The sequence below is a fragment of the Mustelus asterias genome, unplaced genomic scaffold (genome assembly GCF_964213995.1).
Source record: "Mustelus asterias unplaced genomic scaffold, sMusAst1.hap1.1 HAP1_SCAFFOLD_272, whole genome shotgun sequence".
Classification (NCBI taxonomy): domain Eukaryota; kingdom Metazoa; phylum Chordata; class Chondrichthyes; order Carcharhiniformes; family Triakidae; genus Mustelus; species Mustelus asterias.
In genome coordinates this window covers 23,777-40,062 of record NW_027590237.1, presented here as the reverse complement: position 1 = coordinate 40,062, position 16,286 = coordinate 23,777, and the positions used below count along the sequence as shown (strand labels likewise).

At 46.0% G+C, this 16,286-nt stretch overlaps 1 protein-coding gene across 1 annotated transcript in view; it reads left to right on the top strand.

Annotated features, from left to right (window-relative positions):
* The first annotated feature begins 504 nt into the window (after positions 1-504).
* LOC144486026 (myosin-binding protein C, cardiac-type-like) overlaps positions 505-16,286 on the top strand; it is a 37,455-nt gene continuing 21,673 nt past the window's right edge. Inside the window, exons 1-2 of the mRNA XM_078204137.1 lie at positions 505-645; positions 1,180-1,446. Of these exons, the coding sequence (XP_078060263.1) occupies positions 621-645; positions 1,180-1,446 (292 nt within the window). The 5' untranslated portion in view covers positions 505-620. The remainder of the gene's footprint in view (positions 646-1,179; positions 1,447-16,286) is intronic.

The following is a 16,286-nucleotide window of genomic DNA, read 5'->3' as shown; positions in this document are numbered from 1 at the left end:
TCTGTCTCAGTGTTCTGTCTCTCTCTCTGTCTCAGTGTGCTGTCTCTCTCTCTCTGTCTCAGTGTTCTGTCTCTCTCTCTGTCTCAGTGTGCTGTCTCTCTCTCTCTCTGTCTCAGTGTTCTGTCTCTCTCTCTGTCTCAGTGTGCTGTCTCTCTCTCTCTGTCCCAGTGTGCTGTCTCTCTCTCTCTGTCTCAGTGTGCTGTCTCTCTCTCTCTGTCTCAGTGTTCTGTCTCTCTCTCTGTCTCAGTGTGCTGTCTGTCTCTCTCTTTCTCAGTGTGCTGTCTCTCCCTCTCCCTCTGTCCCAGTGTGGTGTCTCTCTCTCTCTCTGTCTCAATGTGCTGTCTCTCTCTCTCTGTCTCAGTGTGCTGTCTCTCTCTCTGTCTCAGTGTGCTGTCTCTCTCTCTCTGTCTCTCTCTGTGCTGCCTCTGTCTCTCTCTTTCTGTTTCGCTCGTTGATTGATGACAATGGGTGACGTATCTGATCTTAGTGTATAAATGTTCAGGAATCTGGTGTTGAAGGTTATTTGGTGACAGCCGGAGCAGGAGCAGCAACAGGCATTCCCAGTCCCGGACGCGGATCGTAACAAGCTTGAGTAGCATAAGTTTCTGAACTGGAGCAGGATGCCGGAGGCTGGGAGAAAAACAGGTCCGAATGAGAGATTGGCCGACACAGTTTCCCAGAACTGGGATCGACCGGACTGGTATAGAGTGAGCTCGAATTGACTTTACTGGGCTGGGATGGACTGGACGGGACTGGGATGGATGGGCTGGATTCGACTGGGATGGACTGGACTGGGATGGACTGGGATGGGATGGACTGCATTGGATTAGGATGGACTGGACCGGGCTGGGATGGACTGGACTGGTACTGGGCTGGACTGGGACGGACTGGACTGGGATGGACTGGGATGGGATGGACTGCATTGGATTAGGATGGACTGGACCGGGCTGGGATGGATTGGACTGGGCTGGACTGGACTGGACCGGGCTGGGGTGGACTGGGATGGGCTGGACTGGGATGGACTGCATTGGGCTAAGATGGGCTGGATTGGACTGGGATGGACTGGACTGGGATGGCTTGGACTGTGATGAGAGCGATGGTGCTGAGTGGTCAGCTGGTTGGAGCGAGTATTTTTCTGTACAGAGAGCCTCATTATTTGCCACCTTGATTATCTTTCAGTCTCCTCTTTCACAAAGAAACCTGGTAGTGCAGTGGTGAATGTGGGCAGCGATGCCAGGTTCACAGCAGAGACAGAAAAAGGGGTGGTGAAGGTAAGGTGGCAGCGTGATGGTGTGGACATGGTTACCAGTGAGCGATGGACCATCACCTCCGAGGGCACCGTGCACACCCTGACCATTCACAGTGTCTCCAACTTTGACAACGGAGCCTATGCGGTCATCGCAGGAAGTTCAAAGGTCAAGTTTGAGCTGAAGGTCAAAGAGACAGGTTAGTGCGGATGTGTAAAATAGAAAACAAGATGTAGAATGTCGCAGTTTAATCGAATCACCAAGAGTCAAACAGAAATGTTCCTCCTGCCAATACTTCAGTGACTTTGGTTTGATAGTAAACTTTGATCTGTGTTTAATGGGTCAGTGTAGAGGAAGCTTTACTCTGTATCTAAACCCGTGCTGTCCCTGTCCTGGGAGTGTTTAATGGGGACAGTGTAGAGGAAGTTTTACTCTGTATCTAAACCCGTGCTGTACCTGTCCTGGGAGTGTTTAATGGGGACAGTGTAGAGGAAGTTTTACTCTGTATCTAAACCCGTGCTGTCCCTGTCCTGGGAGTGTTTAATGGGGACAGTGTAGAGGAAGTTTTACTCTGTATCTAAACCCGTGCTGTACCTGTCCTGGGAGTGTTTAATGGGGACAGTGTAGAGGAAGCTTTACTCTGTATCTGGGACAATTGGAGATACTGGTCCTGGAGAGTGGCAGTGAGACAGGATGAGGAGGTGACGAGTATAAAAGCTTCCCGAGTGTTCTCATCTGAGGAAAATGTCAAAAAGGTTGAGGGCAGGTAGAGTGGAAATTGCAGCCACAATCCGCCTCCAGCCGGGAGTGATGCTGAAGACTGGAGTATTGCAAATATTGCAGCTATGCTGGGAAAAGCAAAGAGGGGTGAGGACAGTAACCACTGGCGAGTCAGTGCAGGAGATACCTTTGGAAAATAAAATACTGGACAAAATTGTTGGGCACTTTGGTCAGCCCCTGTCCCTCACAGACAAACCTCATTGAAATGTTAAAGGCAAATTGTACCTGACAAAGTTGATGGGTACTTAATAAAATGAGACATTTGATGAGGGCTGTGAGATTGGTGATGTGTATGTGGACTTGAGTTTTACTCTATCAACCTGTTAGCAAACTGTAGCCAGTGAGATGAGGGTGATGCTGTCAGTGTGGATATGATGTTGGTTTACTGGGGACCGGAGAGGGGGAGGAATGAGGAATGCTTGGTTTTTCAGACTGATGCAAGCTACCCCAGGGTCTCTCGAATACATGTATTCATCTGCTGGGTATACAGAGAACTGATTAAAAGTGTACAGATGGCATCAACATTGGAAATGGACTAAACCATAAAGGAAGGATAATAACATGTCATCGACAGATTGGTAAAATGGGCAGACACATTGCAGATAAAATGTAATGCAGAGATCCATAAGGTTTGGTCGGAAAATTGAGTCAAGGCTATGTGAACTGAATCATGCAATTTGATAGGCTGTTCAGGAACAGAGAGAGACAGTATTCATACACAAACCTTTGAAGGTAGCAGGACAAGTTATAAGAGGGGTTTTTAAATATTGCATAGCTGCCTCTCAGAAACAGCAGCATGCTCCCAACGACTTAATTGCATTTTTCTGACTGTACACCAGCATTTGGCAGCAAATCTGGGTGATGGAGCTTGGGGATTCACAAGTCTGTTTATGAATTACCAGGAAGGAAAGTCAGGCTTTGTACCATTCCAACATGAGCTCTATTTGGACAACTGGTGAATGTTTCCTGATAGGTTGTGGGGAGAGTGAACAATGTGTGAATTCCAGTTATTGTGAAACTTCCAGTTATTCATAGTTCAAACAATGACCATTAATAGCGTGTGTGTGCAGTGGGCGGCGGCACAGGGCTGCAGAGATAAGTGGTCAGAGGAAGGGGGAGGGGCAAGAGGTTCCTAGAAAACTGAATTTTTGTCAAATCGGAACATTCACTGTGGGTTCCTTCACTGGTCACACACACTGAAAACAGAGCTTCAGACAGAGACAACAATGTCTCACAAGCGATGGAGTTGTCCACTTCTACCATAACCCTTCCTCCATATACGGTGAAACAGAGAAACATATACACACAACTGGACTTCCAAACTGAGGAACAAATTCAGAATAACAGATACCCAGGAGTATGTTGCAGAGTTGAATCTAATCAAGGATCCTTGAGGTTTACATATAGAATAACAGATACCCAGGAGTGAGTTACAGACTGGAATCTAATCGAGGGTTTGGGTGGTTTATACATACAATAACAGATACCCGGGAATGAGTTACAGACTGGAATCTAATTGAGGGTTCTTGGGGTTTATATATGGAATAACAGACACACAGGAGTGAGTTACAGACTGGAATCTAATCGAGGCGTTCGGGGAGATTTATGCATAGAATAACAGAAACCTGGGTCAGTTGCAAACTGTAATTTAAATGAGGGGTTTGGGATAGTTTACATATAGAACAACAGATACTAAGGAATGAGTTACAAGACTGTAATCTAATTGAGGGATTCAGGGTGGTTTATTTAGAATGACAGATACTCTGAAGTGAGTTACAGACTGGAATCTAATCGAGAGGTTCGGGGTGGTTTATATATAGAATAACAGATACCCAAGAATGAGTTGCAGACTGAAATCTAATGGAGGGGTTTGGTATGATTTATGTATAGAATAACAGATACCCGGGAATGAATTACAGACTGGAATCTAATTGAAGGGTTGGGGGTGCTTTATATATAGAATAGCAGATACCCAGGAATGAATTACAGACTGAAATCTAATTGTGGGATTGTGTGGTTTATATATAGAATAACAGATAACTGGGATTGAGTTACAGATTGGAATTAATCAAGGTATTTGAAGTGGTTTAGTTATTGAATAACAGATATCTGGGAGTTAGTTACAAACTGGAATCTAAATGAGGGGTGCAGGGTGATTTATATATAGAATAACATAAACTTCGTTGAGTTGCAAACTGTAATCTAATTGAGGTGTTCGGGATGGTTTATCTGTAGAATACCAGATACCTGGGAGTGAGTTACAGGCTGGAATCTAATTTAGGAGTTCAGGCGATCTATATCTACAATAACAAATACGCAGGAGTGAGTTACAGACTGGAGTTTAATTGAGGGATTCGGGTAGTCTATATATAGATTCATAATTATCCCAAAGGGGATTACAGACTGGAATCTAAAGGGTTCTGGCGGTTTATATATAGAGTAACAATGCCAGGGAGTGAGTTACAGACAGGAATCTAATCGAGGGGTTCGGGGTGGTTTGGAGATAACAAACACTTATGCCATTACCTCAGTGTGGGAGTGACTTACAGATTCTCTGTACTCTCTGTTTTTCCTGAATTCCTGATTAGATTTACTAGTGACTATTCTATATGTATAGTTCTAGATTCTTCCACGAGTGGGAACACTGCCAGGATTCTCTAACCTCACTTGCGGCTGGGGTTCTCCAGTGCCACTGCAGTGAGTGGAGATTTGGCTGAGTGCCACATTCACTGTTCTCACGAGCAGCCGTGGCAGGGCATCCAACATCAGAGAATTCTGGATAGTGGGTGGAATTCTCCCAAAACATTTCTGTATTGTCCCCAGTGGGAAAACCGATGAGAGTCCCGTTGGGAGGGTTAGTGCGATTCACCCACACACAAAATTCTTTGGAGTGGGGATTTAAAGATGTCGTCGGCAAGGCCAGCTCCTAGGAAATCAGGACTCCCTTTGTAAATCCAGCTCCAAACTGACCCTACTATTGAAATCCATCGAATTAAATACAGTGCACAATGAGGCCATTCAACCCATCGATCTTGCACTGACTCTCCAAAAGAGCATCCTACCTATGTGCACTCACACACCCTTTTCCCGTAACTCTGTGAATTTACCATGGTCAACCCACCTAACCTACATATCTTTGGACTGTGGGAGAAAACTGGAGCACCTGGAGGAAATGCACACAGACACGGGGAGAATGTGTGAACTCCACACAGACATCACTCAAGATTGGAATTGAACCTGGGTTCCTGTGCTGTGAGGCAGCAATGCTAAACACTATCCAACATCAGCTTGGCCCATAGCCCTGGAAATTCTGGCAGAGCAAGTGAATATCAACATACTTCTAAATGCTACAAATGTTTCTGACTCAGCCCTGCTTCAGGCAGCAATTCCCTCACATTCTATTTCTCTCTCGCTCATTCACACTCACATTCTCTCTCTCAACTCACATTCCAGCTTTCTTTCTCACAAACATTCTCTCTCTCTCACACACTCACATTCTCTCTCTTTCTCACATTCTCTCTCTCTCTCTCTCTCACTCACATTCTCCCACTCACACTCACATTCTCTCTATCTCTCACACTCACATTACCTCTCTCTTTCTCACATTCTCTCTCTCTCGCTCTCTCTCTCTCACTCACATTCTCCCACTCACACTCACATTCTCTCTATCTCTCACACTCACATTACCTCTCTCTCACTCACGTTCCCTCTCTTTCACACTCACATTTTCTCTCTCTTTCACACTTACATTCTCTTTCTTTCACAAACATTCTCTGTCTCTTTCACACTCACGCTCTCTCTCACACACACATTCTCTCTCTCTCATACAAACATTCTCTTTCACACTCATTCTCTCTCTCTCACACAAACATTCTAGCTCTCTCACCCACACATTGTCTCTCTCACACTCACATTTCCCCCCTTTCACACACTAACACTCTCTCTCTCTCTTTCACGCTCACAATCTCTCTCACACACTCACATTCTCTCTCTCTCACACCCACATTCTCTCTCACACCCACATTCTCTCTTTCTTTCGCACCCACATTCTCTCTCTCTCCCTCACACTCACTTTCTCCCTCTCCCTCACACACATTCGCTCTCTCACACTCACATTCTCTCTCTCTCTCTCACACCCACATTCCCTCTCTCACATACATTCTCTCTCTTGTTCGCATTCACATTCTCTTATCTCTCGCACTCACATTCTCTCTCTCTCACACTCACATTCTCTCTCTTTCCCTCTCACATTCTCTTATCTCTCGCACTCACATTCTCTCTCTCTCTATCACATTCGCATTCTCTCTCTCTCTTGCACTCACATTCTCTCTCACACTCACATTCACCGTCTCTCTCTCTCACTCACATTCTCCCTCACACTCTCATTCTCCCTCACACTCACATTCTCCCTCACACTCACATTCCCTCTCTCTCACGCAAACATTCTCTCTCTCACATTCACATTCTCTCTCTCACAACAACATTTTCTCTCTCTCTTTCACACTCACATTCTCTCTCTCTCTTTTGCACTCACATTCTCTCTCACACTCACATTCACCGTCTATCTCATACTCACATTCTCCCTCTCCCTCACCCTCAGATTCTCTCACTCTTTCACACTGACATTCTCTTTTTCTTTCTCACATTCACAATCTCTCTCTCCCTCACACTCACATTCTCTCTCTCTCTCTCACACTCACATTCGTTCTCTCACTCACATTCTCTCTCTGTCTCTCACTCACATTCTCTCTCTCTTTCACACTCACATTCTCTCTCTCACCATAACACTCTCGCACCCACATTCTCTCTTTCACACGCTCATTCTTTCCCTTTTTCGCACTCACATTCTCTCCCTCTCACACACAAATTCTCTCTCTCTCACACATTCACTCTTTTTCAAACTCACGTTCTCTCTTTCACATTCATGTTCTCTCTCACATTCACATTCTCTCTCTCCCTCTCACACTCACATTCTCTCCCTCTCACACTCACATTCTCTCCCTCTCACACTCACATTCTCTCCCTCTCACACTCACATTCTCTCCCTCTCACACTCACATTCTCTCCCTCTCACACTCACATTCTCTCTGTCACTCATGTTCTCTCTCACACACTCACATTCTCTCTCACTCTCAAACTCACATTCTCTTCATCTGTCACACTCACATACTCTCTCTGACTCACATTCTCTCTCTCTCACATTCTCTCTCTCATTCACATTCTCTCTCTCACTCACATTCTCTCTCTCGCTCTCTCTCACACAAATTCTATCTCTCTCTCACACTCACGTTCTCTCTCACACACACTCTCTCTCTTTCACACGAATGTTCTCTCTCTTTCTCACTCAGATTCTCTCTCTCTCACGCTCACATTCTCCCTTTCACACTCACATTCTCTCTCTCACTCACATTCTCCCTTTCTTTCTCACACTCAGATTCTCTCTCTCACACTCAAATTCTCTCACTCTCACACACTCACATTCACTCTCTGTCACACACAATCACTCTCTTTTTCACACTTGCGTTCTCTCTCTATTTCACACTCACGGTCCCTCTCTCTCTCACTCTAACATTCACGTGCTCTCCCTTTCTCACACTCACATTATCTCTCTCACTCACATTCTCCCTCTCTCTCACACTCACATTCTCTCTCTCACCCACATTCTCTCTCTCTCACACTCAGATTCTCTCGCTCTTTCACACTGACATTCTCTTTCTTTCTCACACTCACGTTCTCTCTCTCACACTCACGTTCTCTCTCACACACGTTCACATTCTCTCCCTCTCACACTCACATTCTCTCCCTCTCACATTCTCTCGCTTTCACACTCACGTTCTCTCTCTCACAATTACATTCTCCCTCTCTTGCACACTCACATTCTCCCTCTCTCTCACACTCACATTCTCCTTCTCTCTCACACTGACATTCTCTCTCTCTCTGACTCACATTCTCTCTCTCTCACATTCTCTCTCTCTCACATTCTCTCTCTTTCACACTCCCATTCTCTCTCTCTCACATTCACATTCTCCCTCTCTCACACACTCACATTCTCTCTCTCTCTCTGACTCACATTCTCTCTCTCTCACATTCTCTCTCTCTCACACTCACATTCTCCCTCTCTCTCACACTCACATTCTCCCTCTCTCTCACACTCACATTCTCCCTCTCTCTCACACTCACATTCTCTCTCTCTCACACTCACATTCTCTCTCTCTCACACTCACATTCTCTCTCTCTCTGACTCACATTCTCTCTCTCTCTCACATTCTCCCTCTCTCTCACATTCTCCCTCTCTCTCACACTCACATTCTCGCTCTCTCTCACACTCACATTCTCCCTCTCTCTCACACTCACATTCTCTCTCTCTCACATTCTCTCTCTTTCACACTCCCGTTCTCTCTCTCTCACATTCACATTCTCCCTCTCTCTCACATTCACATTCGACCTCTCCCTCACACTCACATTCTGTTTCTCTCACACTTACATTCTCCCTCTCTCTCACACTCACATTCTCCCTCTCACTCACACACACATTCTCTCTCTCATTCGCACCCACATTCTCTCCCTCTCATATTCTCTCTTTCACACTCACGTTCTCTCTCTCTTTCGCACCCACATTCTCTCTCTCTTTCGCACCCAAATTCTCTTTCTCTCACACACAAATTCTCTCTCTCTCTCAGGCATTCACTCTTTTTCAAACTCACATTCTCTCTCCCACACTCACGTTCTCTCTCTCTCTCACACTCACATTCTCTCTCTCTCACTCACATTCTCTCTCTCTCTCACACTCACATTCTCCCTCTCTCTCACACTCACATTCTCTCTCTCTCACACTCACACTCGCGTTCTCTCTCTCTCTCACACTCACATTCTCCCTCTCCCTCACAATCACATTCTCTCTCTCTCACACTCACGTTCTCTCTCTCTCTCACACTCACATTCTCTCTCTCTCACACTCACATTCTCTCTCTCTCTCACACTCACATTCTCCCTCTCTCTCACACGCTCATTCTCTCTTTCTCACACTCACACTCACATTCTCTCTCTCACACTCACACTCACGTTCTTTCTCTCTCTCACACTCACATTCTCTCTCACACTCACATTCTCTCTCTCTCACACTCACATTCTCCCTCTCTCTCACACTCACATTCTCTCTCTCTCTCACACTCACATTCTCTCTCTCACACTCACACTCACGTTCTCTCTCTCCCTCACACTCACATTCTCCCTCTCTCTCACACTCACATTCTCTCTCTCTCACACTCACATTCTCTCTCTCTCACACTCACATTCTCCTCTCACACTCACATTCTCCTTCTCTCACACTCACATTCTCCCTCTCTCTCACACTCACATTCTCTCTCTCTCACACTCACATTCTCCTCTCACACTCACATTCTCCTTCTCTCACACTCACATTCTCCCTCTCTCTCACACTCACATTCTCTCTCTCACACTCACACTCACGTTCTCTCTCTCTCTCACACTCACATTCTCCCTCTCTCTCACACTCACATTCTCCATCTCTCACACTCACATTCTCCCTCTCTCTCACACTCACATTCTCTCTCTCACACTCACACTCACGTTCTCTCTCTCTCTTACACTCACATTCTCTCTCTCTCTTACACTCACATTCTCTCTCTCTCACACTCACATTCTCCTCTCTCACACTCACATTCTCCTCTCTCACACTCACATTCTCCTTCTCTCACACTCACATTCTCCCTCTCTCTCACACTCACATTCCCTCTCTCTCACACTCACATTCTCCCTCTCTCTCACACTCACATTCCCTCTCTCTCACACTCACATTCTCTCTCTCTCACACTCATATTCCCTCTCTCTCACACTGACATTCTCTCTCTCTCTGACTCACATTCGCTCTCTTTCAAACTCACATTCTCTCCCTCTCACATTCTCTTTCACACTCACGTTCACTCTCTCACATTCACATTCTCTCTCACTCTCACATTCACATTCTCCCTCTCTCTCACACTCATATTCTCTCTCTCTCACACTCACGTTCTCCTCTCTCACACTGACATTCTCCCTCTCTCTCTGACTCACATTCTCTCTCTCTCACATTCACATTCTCCCTCTCTCTCACACTCACATCCTCACTCTCTCTCATGCTCACATTCTCTATCTCACACTCACATTATCCCCCTCTCTCACACTCACATTATCCCCCTCTCTCACACTCACATTATCTCCCTCTCTTACACTCGCATTCTCCCTCTCTCTCATTCACATTCTCCCTCTCTCACACACTCACATTCTCTCTCTCTCTGACTCACATTCTCTCTCTCTCACATTTTCTCTCTTTCACACCCACGTTCTCTCTCTCTCATTCACATTCTCCCTCTCTCACACACTCACAGTCTCTCTCCCTCTCACACTCACATTCTCTCCCTCTCACATTCTCTCTCTTTCATACTCGCGTTCTCTCTCTCTCACATTCACATTCTCCCTCTCTCTCACATTCATATTCTACCTCTCCCTCACACTCACATTCTGTCTCTCTCACACCCACATTCTCTCCTTCGCATTCACATTCTCTCTCTCTTTTGCACCCACATTCCCTCCCTCTCACATTTTCTCTCTGTCTCTCACTCACGTTCTCTCTCTCTTTCACACTCACGTTCTCTCTCTCTTGCATACTCACATTCTCTCTCTCTTTCACACTCACGTTCTCTCTCTCTTGCATACTCACATTCTCTCTCTCTTTCACACTCACGTTCTCTCTCTCTTGCATACTCACACTCTCTCTCTCACAATAACACTCTCTTTCGCACCCACATTCTCTCTCTCACACACAAAATCTCTCTCTCAGGCATTCACTCTTTTTCAAACTCACATTCTATCTCTCACTCTCACGTTCTCACTCTCTTTCACACTCTCATTCTCTCTCTCACACTCACATTCTCTCTCTCTCACACTCACATTCTCCCTCTCTCTCACACTCACATTCTCCTTCTCTCTCACACACACATTCTCCCTCTCTCTCACACTCACATCCTCCTTCTCTCTCACACTCACATTCTCCCTCTCTCTCACACTCATATTCTCCCTCTCTCTCACACTCATATTCTCTCTCTCTCACACTCACATTCTCCCTCTCTCTCACACTCACATTCTCCTCTCTCTCACACTCACATTCTCCCCCTCTCTCACACTCACATTCTCCCCCTCTCTCACACTCACATTCTCCCTCTCTCACACTCACATTCTCCCTCTCTCACACTCACATTCTCCCTCTCTCTCACACTCACATTCTCCCTCGCTCTCACACTCACATTCTCTCTCTCACACTCACATTCTCCCTCTGACTCACATTCTCCCTCTCACACTCACATTCTCTCTCTCACACTCACATTCTCACTCTCTTTCACACTCTCATTCTCTCTCTCACACTCACATTCTCTCTCACACTCACATTCTCCTTCTCTCTCACACACACATTCTCCCTCTCTCTCACACTCACATCCTCCTTCTCTCTCACACTCACATTCTCCCTCTCTCTCACACTCATATTCTCCCTCTCTCTCACACTCATATTCTCTCTCTCTCACACTCACATTCTCCCTCTCTCTCACACTCACATTCTCCCCCTCTCTCACACTCACATTCTCCCTCTCTCACACTCACATTCTCCCTCTCTCACACTCACATTCTCCCTCTCTCTCACACTCACATTCTCTCTCTCACACTCACATTCTCCCTCTGACTCACATTCTCCCTCTCACACACACATTCTCTCTCTCTCTTTCGCACTCAGAATCTCTCTCTCACACTCACATTCTCTCTCTTTCACACTCACGTTCTCTCCCTCTCACACTCAGAATCTCTCTCACACTCACATTCTCTCATTCACACCCACATTCTCTCTCTCTTTCGCACATAGATTCTCTTTTTCTCACACTCACATTCTCCTTGTCTCTCAAACTCACGTTCTCTCTCTCTTTCACACTCTCATTCCCTCTCTCTCACACTCATATTCTCCCTCTCTCTCACACTCATATTCTCTCTCTCTCACACTCACATTCTCCCTCTCTCTCACACTCACATTCTCCTCTCTCACACTCACATTCTCCCTCTCTCTCACACTCACATTCTCCCCCTCTCTCACACTCACATTCTCCCTCTCTCACACTCACATTCTCCCTCTCTCACACTCACATTCTCCCTCTCTCTCACACTCACATTCTCCCTCTCTCTCACACTCACATTCTCCCTCTCTCTCACACTCACATTCTCCCTCTCTCTCACACTCACATTCTCTCTCTCACACTCACATTCTCCCTCTGACTCACATTCTCCCTCTCACACACACATTCTCTCTCTCTCTTTCGCACTCAGAATCTCTCTCTCTCACACTCACATTCTCTCTCTTTCACACTCACGTTCTCTCCCTCTCACACTCACAATCTCTCTCACACTCACATTCCCTCATTCACACCCACATTCTCTCTCTCTTTCGCACATAGATTCTCTTTTTCTCACACTCACATTCTCCTTGTCTCTCAAACTCACGTTCTCTCTCTCTTTCACACTCTCATTCCCTCTCTCTCACACTCAGCTTCTCCCTCTCTCTCATACACATTCTCTATCTCATACTCACATTATCTCTCTCTTTTGTACTCACATTCTGTATCTCTCACACTCACATTCACACTCACATTCCTTCTCTCTCTCACACTCACATTCTCTCTCTCTCACACTCACATTCTCCCTCTCTCTCACACTCACATTCTCCCTCTCTCTCACACTCACATTCTCCCTCTCTCACACTCACATTCTCCCTCTCTCTCACACTCACATTCTCCCTCTCTCACACTCACATTCTCCCTCTCTCTCACACTCATATTCTCTCTCTCACACTCACATTCTCCCTCTCCCTCACATTCTCCCTCTCTCTCACACACATTCTCTCTCTCTTTCGCACTCAGAATCTCTCTCTCTCACACTCACATTCTCTCTCTTTCACACTCACGTTCTCTCCCTCTCACACTCACATTCCTTCCCTCTCTCACACTCACATTCTCCCCCTCTCTCACACTCACATTCTCCCCCTCTCTCACACTCACATTCTCCCCCTCTCTCACACTCACATTCTCCCCCTCTCTCACACTCACATTCTTCCCCTCTCTCACACTCACATTCTACCCCTCTCTCACACTCACATTCTCCCCCTCTCTCAGACTCACATTCTCTCTTGCTCTCACACTCATGTTTTCTCTCTTTCTTTCACACTCACATTCTCCCTCTCTCTCACACTCGCATTCTCTCTCTCACATTCACATTTTCCCCCTTTCTCACACTCCCATTCTCTCGCTCTCACTCACTCACATTCTCTCTGTCACACACTCGCACTCTCTCTCTCTTTCACACTCGCGTTCACACTCACATTCTCCCTCTCTCCCACACTAACATTCGCCCTCTCTCTCACACTCACATTCTCCCCCTCTCTCACATTCACATTCTCTCCCTCTCTCACACTCACATTCTCTCTCTCACATTCATATTTTCCCCCTTTCTCACACTCACATTCTCTCTCTCACATTCACATTTTCCCCCTTTCTCACACTCGCATTCTCTCACTCTCATTCACTCACATTCTCTCTCTGTCACACACTCGCATTCTCTCCCTCTTTCACACTCACATTCTCTCTCTCTTTCGCACTCACATTCTCTCTCTCTCACATTCACATTCTCCCTCTCTCTCACACTCACATTCTCCCCCTTTCTCACACTCACATTCTCTCACTCTCACTCACTCACTTTCTCTCTGTCACACACTCGCGTTCTCTCTCTCTCTTTCACACTCACATTCTCTCTCTCTTTCGCACTCATATTATCTCTCTCTCACTCACATTTTCCCCCCTCCCACACTCACATTCTCTTCCTCTCACACTCACATTCTCTCTCTCTCTCTCACTCACATTCTCTCTCACTCACATTCTCTCTCTCTCTCTCACTCACATTCTATCTCTCTCTCACACTCACGTTCTCTCTCACACACGTTCAGTCTCTCTCACATAAACATTCTCGCTCTCTCACCCATGCATTCTCTCTCTCACACTCTCATTCCCCCTCTCTCACATAGTAACATTCTCTCTCTCACACTCACAATCTCTCTCTCACACACTCATTCTCTCTCTCTCACTCACATTCTCTCTCTCTCTCTCACATTCTCTCTCTCTCTCTCTCTCTCACTCACATTCTATCTCTCTCTCACACTCACGTTCTCTCTCTCTCACACACGTTCAGTCTCTCTCACACAAACATTCTCGCTCTCTCACCCACGCATTCTCTCTCTCTCACATAGTAACATTCTCTCTCTCACACATTCTCATTCTCTCTCTCACACTAACACTCTCTCTCTTTTGCACCCACATTCTCTCTTTCACACTCACATTCTCTCTCTCTCTCACACTCACATTCTCCCTGCCCCTCTCACATTCTCTCTTTCACACTCACATCCTCTCTCTCACACATTCTCTCTGTCACACTCACATTCTCTCCCACTCACATTCCCTCTCTCTCGCACACATTCACTCTCTCTTTCACACTCACGTTCTCTCTCACATTCACATTCTCTCCCTCTCTCACACTCTCATGCTCTCCCTCTCTCTCACACTCACATTCTACCTCTCCCTCACACTCACATTCTCTCTCTCTTTCACACTACATTCTCTCTCTCTCACACTCATATTCTCTCTCACACACATTCTCTCTCTCTCACACAAACATTTTCTCTCTCTTTCACACGCACGTTCTCTCTCTCTTTCACACTCACATTATCACTCTTTCACACTCATATTCTCTCTCTCTTTCACACTCATATTCCCTCTCTCTTGCACACTCACAATCTCTCTCTGTCTCACACTCACATTCGAAATCATAGAAACCCTACAGTACAGAAAGAGGCCATTCGGCCCATCGAGTCTGCACCGACCACAATCCCACCCAAACCCTACCCCCATATCCCTACATATTTACCCACTAATCCCTCTAACCTACACATCTCAGGACACTAAGGGGCAATTTTAACTTGGCCAATCAACCTAACCTGCACATCTTTGGACTGTGGGAGGAAACTGGAGCACCCGGAGGAAACCCATGCAGACACGAGGAGAATGTGCAAACTCCACACAGACAGTGACCCAAGCTGGGAATCGAACCCAGGTCCCTGGAGCTGTGAAGCAGCAGTGCTAATCACTGTGCTACCGTGCCGCCCCTTTTTTTTAAATCGCTTGCTGTGCTGAAACCAACATCTATGTCATTATCATCCCAACTCGACTATTCCATTCATCTTGAGATCAGGCACCCCACTCATAGAAATCATAGAAACCCTACAGTACAGAAAGAGGCCATTCGGCCAAATGGAACATCTGCACCAACTTTGTTGATGCTAGTTATTTTCTTTCAAATTTGTTAATTAGGTGCAATTAAATTCACCAGCTGCCGTTGTGGGATTTGAATCTATTACTGCAGGCCCTAGTTTACCAGTCCAGTAACATAACCATTATGTTACTATGCCGTCATTCTCTCTCTTTCACACTCACATTCTATCATTCACATTCACGTTCTCTCTTTCACACTCACATTCTCTTTCGAACTCACATTCTCTCTCCCACACTAACACTCTCTCTCTTTCACACTCACATTCTCTCTCTCTTTCGCACATAGATTCTCTTTTTCTCACACTCACATTCTCCCTGTCTCTCAAACTCACGTTCTCTCTCTCTTTCACACTCTCATTCCCTCTCACACTCACCTTCTCCCTCTCTCTCATACACATTCTCTCTCTCACACTCACATTATCTCTCTCTTTTGTACTCACATTCTGTATCTCTCACACTCACATTCACACTCACATTCCTTCTCTCTCTCACACTCACATTCTCCCCCTCTCTCATACTCACATTTTCCCCCTCTCGCACACTCAAATTCTCTCTTGCTCTCTCACACATGTTCTCTCTCTTTCACACTCATGTTCTCTCTCTTTCACACTCATGTTCTCTCTCTTTCACACTCATGTTCTCTCTCTTTCACACTCACATTCTCTCTTTCACACTCACGTTCTCTCTTTCACACTCACGTTCTCTCTTTCACACTCACGTCCTCTCTCACACTCACATTCTTCCTCTCTCTCACATTCACATTCTTCCTCTCTCTCACACTCTCATTCTCTCTCTCACACTCACATTTTCCCCCTTTCTCACACTCACATTCTCTCACTCACTCACA